Below are 16,417 nucleotides of genomic sequence, written 5' to 3'. Positions count from 1 at the left end.
CGACAGAACCTTGGAGGACATCAACATGTAAGAGAAAGATAGAAAAAGAATAACTTAAGCCATAAGAGATTATGGAGGAGACTCATAGAGACGGGGCTAAGAAAGGATGGAACCTCCAGAAGAGACTCAGCAACAGCACTAGTTGCTGCACATATATTGTGTTTTTTTTTAAATATAATTTATGGTCAAAATGGCTTCCATACAACACCCAGTGCTCAACCCAACAGGTGCCCTCCTCCATGCCCATCACCCACTTTCCGCTCTCCCCCACCCCCCATCCACCCTCAGTTTGTTCTCAGTATTTAAGTTTATGGTTTGCCTCCCTCTCTCTCTGAAAAAAAATTTTCCCCTTCCCCCTCCCCCATGGTCTTCTGTTTCTCAAGATCTGTCTTTCTCTGACTTATTTCACTCAGCATAATACCCTCCAATTCCATCCACGTTGCTGCAAATGGCAGCATTTTATTCTTTTCTCATTGCCAAGTAGTATGTCATTGTATATATAAACCACATCTTTATCCATTCGTCAGTTGATGGACATTTAGGCTCTTTCCATAATTTGGCTATTGTTGAAAGCGCTGCTATAAACATTGGGGTACAAGTGCCCCTCTGCATCAGCATTCCTGTATCCCTTGGGTAAATTCCTAGCAGTGCTACTGCTGGGTCATAGAGTAGTTCTATTTTTAATTTTTGGAGGAACCTCCACACTGTTTTCCAGAGTGGCTGCACCAGTTTGCATTCCCACCAACAGTACAAGACGGTTCCCGTTTCTCCACATCCTCGCCAGCATCTGTAGTTTCCTGATTTGTTCATTTTACATTACATGAGAACCTAAGACTTTCCACAGATGTTGGCCCTTGGTGACTGAATCAGTTAACTATTTTTGCAAACGTTCTGTGTAACAAAAAAAACTTCAAAATGTCATTGGCACACAATAAGCATTTAATTTTTTTCAAGAGTTGACGGCTTGGCTGGGGTGGCACTGCTTCGTGCTGCAGGTTGACTGGGGTGGCTCCCTCCATGTGTCACTCATCCTTCTCCAGGGACAGTCAGGCTAGCCCGGGGCATGTGTATCTCTTGGTGATGGCAGAAATGCATAAGGGCTAGCCCCACTGCAGGAGCACATTTCAAGCCTCTGTATCACTTCTATTGTTACCCCATTAGGATTAGGCAAAACAAGTCATCAGACCAAGCTCAATGTCAAGGGAATTTTGTAGTGGGAAATTAAAAAGTTAAATAGCAAAGGGCACGGCCACAGGGTGGGGTAAAGAATTGGGATCACCAATCCAATTTATACTCATGTCATGTCAGAATATTTTTTGAGGGGTGATGTTGGCAAAAGACTGATTCTGATGAGTTGTAGAGTCGAAGGAATGTAATCCAGGTGAGGCCATGACTGAACATTTGCCTTCTAAGGAGCTTAATGGTGGAGGGAAAGACAATGATAGAGAGCAAGTTTTGTTGCCATTGGTTAAAGATGGGGGCGGGGGGGGGGGGGGGGGACGCATGGTTGAAGGCTATGAAGGAAGACCCTACGGGGAGATGAGAGATTGAAAAGACACAAAGAGTGTGTGGAGAAAGAGCCCAGAGTAGTTTACTCTTCTGACGGAGGAATCAGCTTACCAGAGTACAAGAGTCACCTGTTCCTCTGAGACTGAAGAGAAGGATACAAGATGTCGTCCGTATTTAATGAAATGTGTGCTTGTTACGTTACATTGTGTGATCCCCTTCTCTCTGGGGAGGCAGGGTCATTTGCTGTGAAATGTCCTCCAGTTTGTATCATCAGGGTTAAGTCTGGAAACCACCTGAGATATTTCAGAGGAAAGTTAATACAGATGACAGGTTCCATGGCTAATGGAGTAGCAGAGGACCCGAGTCCCGGAGGTTGGCAGTATCGGGAAGCTATTGCCACCTCGAGGGCTGAAGGGCCAACAAGTGTTACCAAAGTCCAGAAACCAGAAGCATCCGGTACTAACTCAACCGCTGTGGGGGCTGCACGGCAGGTAGTGACACTACAGGGAGAAGGGCTGTCCCTTAGGAAATGGAGTCACGAAGAAGACCCTGCCCACACAGAGAGAAGGGGAGATATACTTTAGTTTCACCCTTCTTTCCTCCTGTTCTTGCATGTCCTACCAAGGCCTCTCACTGTCCTAACGCACCTGGAAACCAACTAGCACGGAATCCTGGGAAAAACCCTGGTCCCCCTTATAAGGGGCTTGATTCATCTGTAACGCTGGGTAGAGTGGGAGATTGCCAGAGAACGGATCTAAGAGCTAATCAGCTCTTCCCTGTTAGCTCACAGAACTCGATTTTTTCAAATGAATTTCTTAGTTCACGTATGCCAACACAGTATCCTAGGCAAAAGAAGAGAAACCCCCTATTAGCGCTTTTTTCTCCGTAACTATATTAGGATGCTATTTCACAATTTTCCAAGCAGTTTTATTTTGAGTTTGGCCTCATGACAAACCTGAGGCATAGGCAGAATCAGTCACTCCATCCTATTTTACACACAACAAAACTGGGACTCAGAAGGTTAATGACTTTCTTAAGATCAAACAGCCAAACAACGGCCAAATAAGACTCCCTGGGAAGATGCCTTTTCATTACTCTGCTGTTGCCTTTCATTCGTGAAGCTCCTTGGAGTCAGTCATTAAAATTTTTAAACTCTAGCTCACCTGGAACAAATGTTAATTTCATTGGTAGGGGACTATCCCCAAACACATTTTATAAGAGAACTTAAACACTACTCACCCTTAATTTTTTTAATGATAGGTCTATGTATTTGCATTTCTCTTCTAAATTAAAGGGAGCGTTTTAGAGCTATAGCATCATAGACAATGTCGGGGAAACAGCGAGGCTCTTACTCTGCATTCGGTAGAGGCTTGCCCTGTGGTCAACAGAGTGCGGTTCATTAGGAACAGTACAATTCGTAGGACGAGAGTAGTAGCAGCAGCAGCAGCAATAGAAAGAGTCGTAACAGTGATAGCAATCGGCACGATTATTCTAGCTAATGTTTAGTTAACGCTTTGGATACGCCAGACGCCAGACGCCATTCCGAAGGCTCTCCCTGCATTTTCTAAATTAACCCTCATGATACTCTTTCTAGGTAAATACTGTTACTCTCCCCACTTTAAAAAGGAGGAAACTGAGGCATAGAGAGGATAATACACTTTCCCATCGGGCACATAACTAGGAAGTGGTCAAGCCAGGATTCAAACCCAGCAGGCCCAAACTTGTCACTGCTCTCTCTCTTCCTCTGTTGTTTTCTCCGGCGTAGGGTCAATACCCTGAAAAGAATTCTTACGAACAGAAAATAAGGGAAGACAAATATTAAAATTAGAAAGTTTTAATACTCAAAATTCTTGAAATTAATTCCGGTTGTCCCATAGTTTACAATCATTTTCCTGCCTAAAATACAGCACATAAAATACCAAGCACGTGTTACAGCAACACCATATTGGCTTTGAATATGAAATATTTCTTCCCTGGTTGGGGACACAATCTTTTGGGAATGTAGCCTTTTATATTCTTCACAGAAAACACACACGCACATATATATATATATATATATATGGACCCACAAAAATCATCTTTTTTCATAGGCTAGTGTTCACAGTATTTCAAATTTCTTCACACACTGTGATCACCGTACAAACAATTCCCCGTAGGGTATACCATTGCAAATGGAATTCAGAAATAAGAAGACGTGTGTGTGAATTCTATTGTGTTTTTGAATTTACACTCCTTGTGTGGTCTGGAGTTCTCCCAGTAGTAAATTTCACGGTAGTAGGCAAAACTGGTCAAGGTCATTGTTCCTAGCTTGAAAGACACTTGGTTAAAGCCCAGAGCGGTCAACATATGACCCTAGGAGGAAGGGAAGCATTGTGTTCCGGTGAATGCTGTAAGAAGGGAGACAAGAATGCTGAAGTTGAGAACCTTAGGGTTTAGATAAGGGCCTTTGCCCTGTCAATGTTACTCAAGGTCAGTGGGATTTTCTTTTTTAATCCTACATCCTCTCAAAACCTGGGCAGCATTCAGTGAGGGTGAGGGCTTTCCTTCTGTATGAAAATCTGAATATCATGGTGACTACAAATTTGAAGAAAAGTATGTGGCTTGTGCTTTTTTGTCTTTCAAGAATTAAAGTTTATCACAAAGCTCTGTTTTGAAATCAAGCCTCACTCTTTTACCTCTTGACTATGAAGTCTGTAACTTGAGCTGTATATTTCCTTCAAGAGTTTGGAAAATGCTAGCATACCTTTCAACTTAAACTTCTAGGCAGTTTTTATGATCTATAGATTAAGACCAAAAAGTGTATATCCTTCTTAATCTAGACTTTTCAAGCAGCAGCCCATGAGTGAGAGGTGGCTTCCAAAATTATTTATCTTTCTTCGGTAAAATAAATGATATTACTTACATTTATTAAAATTTTAATTTATATTTTTTATTCCTAAATGTATACACATATGCTCTGATGTTGGTTGATCGTATTTCTCTAACAGAGAAAGGTATTCGTTAAAAGGAATTAACTTGGAAAAAGGTGACCAAGTTATTGGTTTCAGTTTTGTGAATTCTTATGCTACCAATTAGGGATTTAAGAAATAATAGATACTAAGCTCTTTTTCAAAATTCAAACGCCACCCTATGGATAAAAAGGGCTGCTTACAGTACACATTACTTTAACACTGAAGGCTTGGCTTAAGTAAGGAGGAGAAGGGACAGAAAGGTAATCTTATACCCTAGGACATTTCTAGAAAAGGAAAGCCTTAGAAGTGTATGTTTCACCTTAGAAAGGTTTTTGAATAGCGTGAGGATCCAAAAAGTGGAAAATTGGAGCCACAGGGCTGGGTAAAATGAGTATATAAGGGAAGGCAGACTTTTCGCCAGGATAAACTTTAATTGCTGTGTTGTACAGGAACTGTACTGTGTGCCTTTAAAAACTCTCTCCCTTTTTCCTTTCATAGCGAAAGTTAGTAACGTTGGCTTTAGATGCTTGGTACTCATTTTGTTTTTTGGTTCTATTTGTTACATGCAACAAATGAAATTATTTCATTTGATTCAAGAATAGGATGTTCTAGGGACTCTTGGGTGGCTCAGTCGGTTAAGCACCTGACTCTGCATTTCAGCTCGGGTCGTGATTTCACAGTTTGTGAGATGGAGCCCCCTGTCAGGCTCTGCACTGACAGCACAGAGCCTGCTCGGGATTCTCTCTCTCTGCCTCTTTCTCAGCCCCTCCCTTGCTCTCTCTTTCTCTCTCTCTCTCTCAAAATAAATAAAGAAACATTAAAACAAAGAATAGGATATTCTAGTTAACTGAGAAATACCAGATTATATATACATTATACATTTGCAAGGAAGGGGAGCCCACCCAAATATACTGAAACCCTGCCACAGTTACTACTGTTTGATTTTTATTATGTAAATATCATACCAACATGAAAGAACAAATATTAAAACAAAAATGACTGCTCTTCAGAAACATCAGTTAATTTCAGTTTCCTCTGCTCTCCTCCTAGTTCATGACTTAGAGATTTAAGAAATACAATACAGATAGAAATTGTGTTTTGTTTGTTACTTATGATTTTGGCACACTAGAACATTGGGTTGATATATTGTGTGATTCTAATGTCCTCTCATTAAAAATTGAAATTTCCTCATTTTTATGCTGTAATAGTTAATGATGCTCTTTATTCCTATAATGTATTTCTCTTCTTTTAAATATTTTATTAGGAGAAAATACCAAAAGCACAATTACGAGGTCAATGGGAGTAAGCATGTATATGTCATTTGATATCAATCGCCAGATTGTCCTGATAGATATTTGTTCCCAGCAGTAGTACATGGATATGCTAGTTTTACCGTAGTGCTTCCAGCTTTGGGTTTTATTTTTTTATTAACTTAACTGATGTCAAATTGTATCATCTTGATTTAATACTCTATTTTTTTTCATTTGTTTATTTTTGAGAGAAAGAGAGACAGCACATGAGCAGGGGAGGGGCAGAGAGAGAGGGAGACACAGAATCCAAAGCAGGCTCCAGGCTCCGAGCTGTCAGCACAGAGCCCGACGCGGGGCTTGAACTCATGAACCGCGAGATCATGACCTGAGCCTAAGTCACTCAACCGACTGAGCCACCCAGGCGCCCCTATTTTTTTAGCTTTTTAATTTAATTTTAAAAATATAAATCTTTTATTCTTTCTCTTGCTTGAATGTCTTTTTCATGATCCTTTGCCCATTTATCAATGGCTTTACCTACCACGTTGGATTTGATATAACTATCTTAGTAATTGAATATTACCTTAATGCTTAGAAGCCTCCTCCATGCACTTAGAGCAGTCGTTAATAGGCTTCTAGATAAACCTGTCATTGCCTTATTTATTTTCTGTGCGGTATTTTAAGTGATGTAATACATAGCTTGATAATACTCAGTTGTCAAACAGAAACAAAAAATCAGGTCATTTGGTTTAGCGAGATTCTTATGTTTGAAATTGTGCTCTAATTTTAAAGTAGGATATTTATTAAAGTATTATGAATAAACTTGGCCTTCAAAAAAGTTCATAAGTAGTATGCAGCGCTATTCTTTTGATGTTTAATATTTTCTATATGCAGCTGTAGTTGAATGCCAGTAGATGGCACTAATTACATAAACAATTCAACAAGTTAATGAAGAGGGAAGGAAATACATGAGCTTTGTTTTCCGTTCAAATTTTGGTATATGCCCCATAGTCAACAACTACATGAGAGCTTATTTTTATAGTTTGTTCTCTCCCATGAGAAAAACAATTAAGCCCAGTTGATCCCCAATCAATTGCTACTGAATTGAAATACCGGACACTGAGGATTGCTCAAGATGCCGCATTTGAAAAGTTTTGTCATGAAAAGTGGGTTGGATTATACCGTCACGATTGACTAAATCACATGGTAGGTTCAAAGTGAACATGCGGACAAGTTCTGACCTGCGAACTCAAACGCTATTTATGAAAAATTTTGAGAAACTGCAACTCAAAATCTCAGAGAAAACTGACATTCATTTTCTTTCCCATATGTATCCATAGCAGTTGGCCAAAGACCTCCGCCAGTGGCAGATAAATGTAGATGTTGCAAATGATTTGGCCCTGAAACTTCTCCGGGATTATTCTTCAGATGATACGAGAAAAGTACACATGATAACCGAGAACATCAATGCCTCTTGGGCAAGCATTCATAAAAGGTAGGAACTACATTATTTCTAAACCTATCGTTGACTATAGTGATGGATGCGGTGGTGACAATGGGTGGCCATTGCGTATTTTGTTTTCCTACTCATGCTAAACTGGGGCTTCGGAGGCTCCAAGGTGACAGTTGCCAACTAAATTCACAGTCTTGCCTAATACCTCTAGAATTTTAAAGACGAGGGACATGAAGACTGGTGAAATAAATGATTTGCCTACCGTTGCCAAGGTAGTGAAATAACTAAGGGTTTAGACAAACACAAAATATGGATGTTTAGCTAGAAGAACCATTTATCAATACGTTTTGAGAAGTCTACCCAAAGAAATATCATTCCATTACACAGTGGCACATGTTGCCCCATTCTTAATCTGACAAGGAAGTCACTTTGGGTTTCTTGATGGAATTATAGTTGTCCGTGGTGCCATCTTTGTATCCCACTCCACATATGCAATGGGAAAATTCATGTAGTGTAACATGACTCATAACTTCATTTCCCATTCTATGTCAGTGAAAATTAACAGCTCTTAGAGACACTACCCCCTCAAACTAGGTTCTGTGCCTTTATTGTCCACTCTCTTAACCCCTCGTGCTTTTCTTTTAATAGCATTTATCCTAATTTTAAATAAAAACATGAATTATATAACTAGTTGTTTAACGTCTGTACTTCATATTAGTCTAAACTCCCTGAGGACAGAGACTATCTTTCTTACTTGACACATCCTGAGGTCCTGACCAAGTGATATAGTGGGGAGCTGGTAAATATTTGTTGAATGATGACTCCCTTTGCATAATATAGAGTTACCTTGTTCATGCTATGGAAAGTTAAAGATTATTGGGTCCTCATTTTTAGCTGTGTCGGAAAACAGGGGCAAAAATAGTACTTGTACAGTGATAAGGAACACCACAGTGAAAGGTAAGTAAGTCCCAGAAGATGACATGAATTACTGAAGAAGTCAATTTGGTGGCCTTTATGAAGAAGAAAAGGCCACCATCAAGAGGGAAAAAAAAAACCCAACAGATTTTGAACTAAGAGCAGAATCTCTTAGGACCTATGAGCTACCGATATATGGAAATTGTGAAAGCAAGTAAATCTTGAAATCGAATCAGGAATTAAAGAGTGAAATCTCCTGAGAAACTGGATTCATGCTGGTGGTCCTAAGGCCATCTTGAATTCCAGACAGTTGGTGTTCAGATAGATGACCATGGAAAAGAAGTTTCAATCTGAAGTTGGGAGTTCTATTTGGGGCCCTATCTAAAGGACCCTGGTGGAGAGAGGGTGAGCTTGAATACAGGAATGAGAATTCAAAAAAATTCTTAAAGTTACTGCCTCCTCTCAGTGGCAGGGTTTGAACTTTGTGTTTTAAATACAGATCCGGTATCTGTTGAGTTAAATAAGGCAGATTAGGCGTAGGAAGGCTTATTTATATGTGATCAAATGGTATCAGAGACTCAGAAGTTAGATCTCAATGGGAAATGCCTGCTTCTCCAAGAGTAGCCTCTTTGGGGAAGCAAAATAACATCAGGAATTAATATGATGAGTTCAGGGAGTGTAAGCTAAGAAGGGGCCAAAAACAAAGCTTGTTTGTGGTCCAAAACTTGAGCTTCAAGGGAGGTGTATCCCATCTGTGTCACTCTTTCTGGAAGTCCCCCGTCTCCACGTTCCCATGCTTCTCTAACGTCCAAGCAGCTCTCTCTGTCCTTTATCACTTTCGTAAGGTCTTTGGATTCTTCAGAGGGGGGCTTCCAGTGTATATTTTTCGACTAGGTCCCTAAAAATCTACCACCTAAGGAAGGTATATGCTTATTTCTCCAATGTGTAAAGTCACAACAGAAGGTTAGCGGCCAAATTACATTTTCCACTGGCCCATACACAATCCGAAGTTTGCCAAATTAATTTTACTGAAGCTTCCAAAGTTCTTCCTTGTGCCATTCTCACATGTACTCTGAAAATTCATCCACTTGTGTAGTTTCAGTCCATCGATGACTATCCTTTTATATCATTTGCAGCTGACAGTGATCTTTTGACTTTCTGACCTACATATCCTAGTGACTTATTTCCATTTGAATGTCCCTCCGGAACTTCAAACTGAATGGGCCCAAGGCTGAACTCATTTTTGCCCTCTTCCAACCTTTCTCCAAATGTGACCTACTTTTCTTCCTATGATCCCTCTCCAGTGAACATTACCACAACCCATTCAGTTGCCAAATGAAAACTCATGCTTGACTCTTCCTTTTACAACCCCAATAGCTAAGCTACCACAAAGCTATTTACTGCTGAAATAGCTTTCAAATCCAGCCACGTCTCTTTATCCCTCCTCCTCAACTGTCACGTTTGGCCTCGGTGACTACGTCATTCGCCTAACGGGTATCCCTCCTTCTAGTCTTCCTAGTTCCTATCCATTCTCTGCATAAAATGCAGGATGATCTTTCTAAATACACTATATTTATGTAGCTCACCCTCCTCCCACTTTTAAAGCCTCTAGTGGCCTATGCATTATTATTTGAAGATAGTCCATACTTCTTTAAATGATTTCAAGGTCTTGTGTGATTCAGCGTTTCCTTAAAACTCCAGCCTAATTTTCTGCTCTTCCTCAATCTTCCCTCCCAGCGCTCCCCACATGTAATTAAGTAACACTGAGCTCTTTCCACTTCCTCATCCTATGTTCTGTCTTCTCTACTGACTCCTGACCTGAAACACACTTACACACACACACACACACACACACACACACACACACACGTATATATATATATATATATATATATATATATATATATATATATATAATATTAAATAACAATTCCTTCAAGAAGACTTTTCTAACTACCAACCTCAAAGTGCACACTCTTTAGGCCTCCTATCATCGGCCCCCTATTATCGTGCTTACCTTACTACGTAAGTGTTTGCTGGTCTTTGTCTCTTATGAGAATGTTGGCTCTGTGAGGATATTCACATTGGCCGCTTGTCCACTGTATCACCTTGCACTTAGCTCTGTGCGTATTGACTATCCCCAACACATTTTTCATTAAATAGGTAAGTGAACAAATGAAAAATAACTACAAGTGTTCTGGTGTGCCAGTAACTCAACACAGAAGAAAAATGTATCCATTAGGATTGCTTTCAATTTCAAATAACAGAAAACTCAAGTTCAGTAGCTTACCTAACAGAGGTTTATTTGTCTCATTTATTGAGCGGTTCAGAGGTAGGCAGATGACTGACATTGGCTCAGTGGCTCAGCAATGTCAACCTTGAAGTTTCCATGTTCTTCTCGGCATCTCCCTTGGAACATATACATTCCAGCAGGAAGTAAAAGGACACAGGGCGGTGCTTGTATCAGGAAAGCAGTGGGATTCCCAGGAAATTTCACACCAAAACTGTGCAACACAACCACCTCCAGTGGTTAACAATTGGGGTCGGGTCAGCCCATAGAGAATGCCTGCCACGAATGGGATGGAAAGAATAAACTGATCAATTGGCACGCTGTAGCCAGAGAGCATTAAGTTCCCTGGAAAGATAACCAGTCAGATCTTTGAGTAAATACGGTATGTTCACTTAGCTCGTATATTCATGTACGTTATATTCATGCGGTATATGTACGTAGGATCATAAAACAGTGGCCATTCGGGCTTGATGGCTGTTCGGGTCAGTGGGAAAGGTCTTGACGAGAGCTGGATTCTCCACTGGCTAATGACACCTTTACATTAGAAGTTCGCATTCTGTGTATGCTTTGTGTGTCACCTGCACAGATTAAGCCATGCTCTACTTGACTACAGTTTTTCTTATTTTACATTCTTACAGACCTTGTGCTAGATAAAGAACAAGAAAACTCTTTATATGATCTCTTGTCTTTTGACCTTTTTATCCAGTGTCTTGCCCAGGTAAACCAAGAAGCCAGGTAACATCGTCATCTTCCCATAGATTTATGTGGCCCAGCGGGGCAGCCGGTAGCCGTGGGTGGGGATTTAAATGTAAATTAAAGTTAAATAAAATTTAAAATTCATTTTCTCCGTCTCATCAGCCACCTTTTCACCTTAGGGGCTCAAGAGCCACGTGTAACTAGTGACTTCCCTATTGGACAGTGCAAAATAGAACATTTCCATCATCACAAAAGATTTCTTTGTCTGTGTTCAGCTAAGCAATTTAGGGCACATTTCTAACAATCACATAACAATCACATAACCTAACAATCACTTCAAAAGAGTTATTGCCACATCTTATAAATAAAGAGATATTTCTTTTACAGAATGGTTCCCATCATTTTATTTTCTTGTTTCTACTTGATATCTTCCATTTATCCACTTTCTAGAGTTGGCATTTAAAGTCCCCACACCTACAACTATCACAGGATATAAACAGTTTCATTTTTGTTGTCACTCTTTTCAGCATCATTTTAAAAGGAGAAATTATTAATGCTGATATTTGGGCGATAGAGAAAAAGTATCTCATATCTTCACAAAGTACCTATCAACAAGACTTTTTAGGTAGGAGGGACTCTGCCAAAAGCATTCTGATCACATTATTTCTCAGAGTTTGGGTTTTACCACAGAACGCTAATGTATTGCCTGCATTGAAACTTTCAATCATATAGAGAAATTCATGCAAAAAATCTGCACATTTGGAAGCCTATTTAAAGCAATAAAAATCTTCAGTGCAGTTATAAATTGTTGAATAATGTATAAAAACTATAACTTGGAAGAGCTTTACTTTGACATTATACCCTGGCAAGCTAGAGTTTTGAGACCATCGAAAACAAAAGTAAACGAATTTTGTTTTGTATTTTACTGTTCAGTTTATTAATAGGTCAGAGAAATCTTTGATTCTACCCTGACTTTGATAGGAGCTTTCCCATTTTATGTAGATGAACACAAATAGTCATGCGTGCCCAAAAGGAATTAGTCTATTCATGATTAAAAGAAAAGGCTACTTCCTAACTCAGTTCTGTAGTTTAACAATTCAGGTCAGAACACAGATCATCATTGTGACCTACGTAGGAAAATATTTTGTTTTCCTGATCATATTCCGTATAGTCCATGTTAACATATAAAGCCAGAATTGAGGGCCTCTGCAAGTTCATTTCTTTCTCTTCAATCTCTGCGAATAGATATGAATTGGTCAGTAAGATAATATTAGATGTGATATTACAAATTATTGTCAGAAGCCTCTAAGGACTAGATTTCAAGGACTGCCATCTGGCTGATGACTTTATGATGACACTCTCATGAGATTTCATTTCCTTATTTCTATTCCAGGATCACTCTTTAAACAAGAAATGAGCATTAACTGAATTGTCTGTCTGTAGCCATATGGGGGCTTCCACATCTACCAATCAGCTAGGAGTGAACTCATCGAGTAGAGGGCCTGGTCCCAGTATCAGAGGGGTTCAGCATGGCTGGAACTTAAAAGCTCCCAGATACCTGAAAAATCTCTCTAGGTTCTAAGAAAGATTCAGCATATATATATATATATATATATATATATACACACACACATATATATATACATATATATGTACATGCACATACGTGTATATGCATGTGCATACATGGAAATATGCTCTTCCTTAAAATTATATCTCAGTATTCTCCTGTCTTCCCTCATGATACATTTTACATTTTAATAATCATAAGTAATAGCTGATAAACTGAGAAATTACCACCAGTATTCACCATCTTTGGCAACAAGGTAGCACATGGAAGTCCCTCCTTGCTTCTCTATTCCTAGGTCCTATCTCTTTTCCACTTTAAAGAAACAAGAAAGGAGGGGGGCTTGGGGGCTTAGTTGGTTGAACATCGACTCGATTTCAGCTCAGGTCATGATCCCAGGGTTGTGAGCTTGAGCCCCACGTTGGGCTCCATAGTGAGCATGGAACCTGCTTAAGATTTTTTCTCTCTCTCCCTCTGCCACTCTCCCCAGCTCATGCTCTCTCTCTTTCTCTCTCTGAAAGGAAGGAAGGAAGGAAGGAAGGAAGGAAGGAAGGAAGGAAGGAAGAAAGAAAGAAAGAAAGGAAAAAAATATTGAGCCCTATTTTGTGTGCATCACAGAGTTTTTCTAACCAGACACTGGATCTCTTTCAGATTCTCCAGCATATTTTTTTAATGATTGTCCTGCTTTTTCTTCTCTGGGATCTTGCATTTCTTTTTTTTTTTCTTGCGTCTCCCCTTCAGCCAACCATCACATTGAAGTCTCCCTTGTTCTAAAAGAACTTTCTTCAGATACGATCTTTTCTATACAGCTATGCTGGTTTCCCCTTACCATAAAAAAAAAATTGTTTTTGGCAGCTTGAAACCATCAAAAGTTTTAGAGAAGTAATTGGCATTACTGTTTCCTATGCTTTAGCTCCCGGTTATGCTTTGACCCACTCCAATCTGTTTTCTGTTGCTACCACCTTGTTTTAATGAAAACAAGGGCTCACTAAGGTCATCGGTGACTTTTACTAGAACTAATGGCCCTATATTCAACTCGACTGGTTGAAACTTTCCCTTCCTTGGTTTCCAGAACGGTATCGTTTTGCAGTTCTCCTATTTTTCTAGTCATATAGGAAGAGTGAGGTCCCTGGCACAACGCCTGGTAACATTGGAAGAGCTCAGTAAAGGTCATGTCGTAAATATCATAAGCGTTCATTCACTCACTCAGTGAATATTTTGGTGCTAGGTAGGCTCATATCGTGGTACTCAGTATACAGCAATGAAAATCCCGACCCTCATGAAGCTTATATTTTGGGAAGGAGAAGGTGGGAAATAGACGTTAACAAATACGCAAGTTAAGGGGCGCCTGGGTGGCTCAGTTGGTTAAGTGTCTGACTCTTTTTTTTTTTTTTAATATTTATTTAGTTTTGAGAGGCAGAGCAAGAGTAGGGGAAGTGCCGAGAGAGAAGGAGGGGAAGAGAGGAGAGATTAGGGGAAGGGCCGAGAGAATCTGAAGCAGGCTCCAGACTCTGAGCTGTCAGCACAGAGCCTGATGGGGGGCTCAAACCCACAAACCATGAGATCATGACCCGAGCCGAAGTCTGTCTCTTAAACTGACTGAGCCACCCAGGTGCCCCAAACATCCGACTCTTGATTTCGACTTGGTCATGATCTCATGGTTCATGAATTCAAGCCCCAGTTTGGGCACTGCACGGACAGTGTGGAATGTGCTTGGGATTCTCTCTCTCCCCTCTCTCTTTCTGAACCTACCTCACTTGCTCTCTCTCCGAAAATAAATAAACTTTTACAAAAGGTAAAAAAAAAAAAAAATAAGAAAGTTAAGCATATGATATATGAAGTTGTGATAAGTGCAGTGTGGAAACAAAGGAAAGTAGTTGAGAATAGATGTGTGTGTGGTGGAAGGAAAGTGCTGTTGTTTAAATATGATGGTTAAGAAAGGTCTCACGGTGAGGGTGACATTTGAACAAGAGGCAATGGACCTGAGGAGGTGAGCCGTGAGGATAATTGGAAGAAAAACAGCTCAGGAGGGTTCTAGTAAGTGGAAATGCCATGAGGCAGGAGTATGCATATCCTTTGGGGGGAAACTTAGACTAGTGTAACAGAAAAGCGACAAGTGAGCAGGAGTGTAGCAGACCAGGAGTTCGGAGATGAGAGGAATCGGATACATGAGTCCTCAAAGGACTTTCACTTTCACTTAGAGTGAGACGGGACTCATTGGAAGGTTTTGTGTGATGGAATGGCATGTTTTGACTCACCTGGCCCTTCTTTTTTTTTTTTTTTTAAATTTTTTTTTTCCAACGTTTATTTATTTTGGGGACAGAGTGAGACAGAGCATGAACAGGGGAGGAGCAGAGAGAGAGGGAGACACAGAATCGGAAACAGGCTCCAGGCTCTGAGCCATCAGCCCAGAGCCCGACGCGGGGCTCGAACTCACGGACCGTGAGATCGTGACCTGGCTGAAGTCGGACGCTTAACCGACTGTGCCACCCAGGCGCCCCTCACCTGGCCCTTCTTTTACACTAGACTGAAGGGAAGTAGTGAGACCATTAGGAGCCATAATTCAGTCAAGAAAGGACTGTGATCTGGGCCGGAAGAGGAGAAGTGAATATAGTAAGAAGTGGCTGGATTGTACTCTCTTTTGAGGAAAGAACCCAAAAAGCTTTCTAATGGATTAGATTCAGGGATGAAAGCCACACACGAATCCAGGAAGACCACAGTTTTCACCTGAGAACTGGAAGATGGGGTACTCACTTTACGGAGATGGAGAAGATCTCAAAAGCAACATATCTTAGGAAGAAGATGCGGACATACTATTTTGAAATGTCTCTTCTGCGTCCAGGTAGAGATGTGGAGTAGTGAGCTGGATATAAAATTTTACGTTCTACTGAATGGTCATGACTTGAGATACAAATTCGGGAACTGTAACAATAATCGATATAGGCCGTCTTTGTTCTATATATCACTTAAATGTCGATGTTCCGTTGTTAACTCTGTCTCTGTTCTATATACATTGCAAGTACCTTCATGTGTTGGCTTCAACCACCATGAAGACTTCTCAGTTTTTATTTCCACCTTCTATCTTTCTCCCAATCTCCGGAACTGTACTTACAGCCACCTACTATATGTTTCCATCTGTACATCCTACAGGCTCCAAAATGTCTAAAGGAGAAGGCATTATGTGCTCCCAGAACAATGCTACTTTTTTTTTTTTTTTTTGGATTTTCAGTGTAGGTTAATTACTTAATTCTCTCTAAAACTGGAAACCTAAGAATTACTTCTACTTCGCCCTCCCCATCTCCTTTCTATCTTATTGCTACGTGTACTGAACTGGCTTCTAAACTGTGTGAATTCAACTTCAAAAGTTGCTCTAGGAACTACCCACCCCCCTTCTTTTTATCCTCATTGCCAACTCATCCTAGAGCCTGCCCATATTTTACCTCGGAGATTGTGGCCACTTTTGTTCTGTGCTCCCAACCATTCAGTGTCCACGCTCATTTCGCCTTGGCACTGGCCTCAGAGTGGTTTTCCTTAAAATCAATCTTCTCGTTTCCCTTTGCTCCAGCACTCTTTTTCCTCCAGAGACCTGATGGATACTATTTACATATGTGATAGGCTCCCAAAAGCGTACTCAAATTTTTCTGAAAATAAAAACAAAACAAAAAAAGTCAATAATGAAACGTGAGGTTTTTTTCAGGGAAGGAAAGCAAATAGTATCACGAATTTGTGTTTGTCAGTGTGTTTGTTTAACAGAGGGACAGGCATGTGAACTTCATGAAAGAGTCTTAC

General features: G+C 40.3%; 1 protein-coding gene across 13 annotated transcripts in view; it reads left to right on the top strand.

Moving 5' to 3' along the window:
• The window catches only part of DMD (dystrophin), a 2,022,811-nt gene that overhangs the window by 1,499,074 nt on the left and 507,320 nt on the right, over positions 1-16,417 (top strand). For 11 of the 13 annotated variants that reach the window (XM_047843142.1, XM_047843144.1, XM_047843153.1 and 8 more), the window contains one exon: positions 7,048-7,202. In XM_047843142.1, the coding sequence (XP_047699098.1) occupies positions 7,048-7,202 (155 nt within the window). The remainder of the gene's footprint in view (positions 1-7,047; positions 7,203-16,417) is intronic. The other 2 variants (XM_047843151.1, XM_047843139.1) reach the window with 1 other exon arrangement.

This window comes from Prionailurus viverrinus, chromosome X (genome assembly GCF_022837055.1).
Source record: "Prionailurus viverrinus isolate Anna chromosome X, UM_Priviv_1.0, whole genome shotgun sequence".
Taxonomy (NCBI): domain Eukaryota; kingdom Metazoa; phylum Chordata; class Mammalia; order Carnivora; family Felidae; genus Prionailurus; species Prionailurus viverrinus.
The sequence above is the reverse complement of the archived record's forward strand: the minus strand, read 5'-3'. Positions and strand labels throughout refer to the sequence as shown.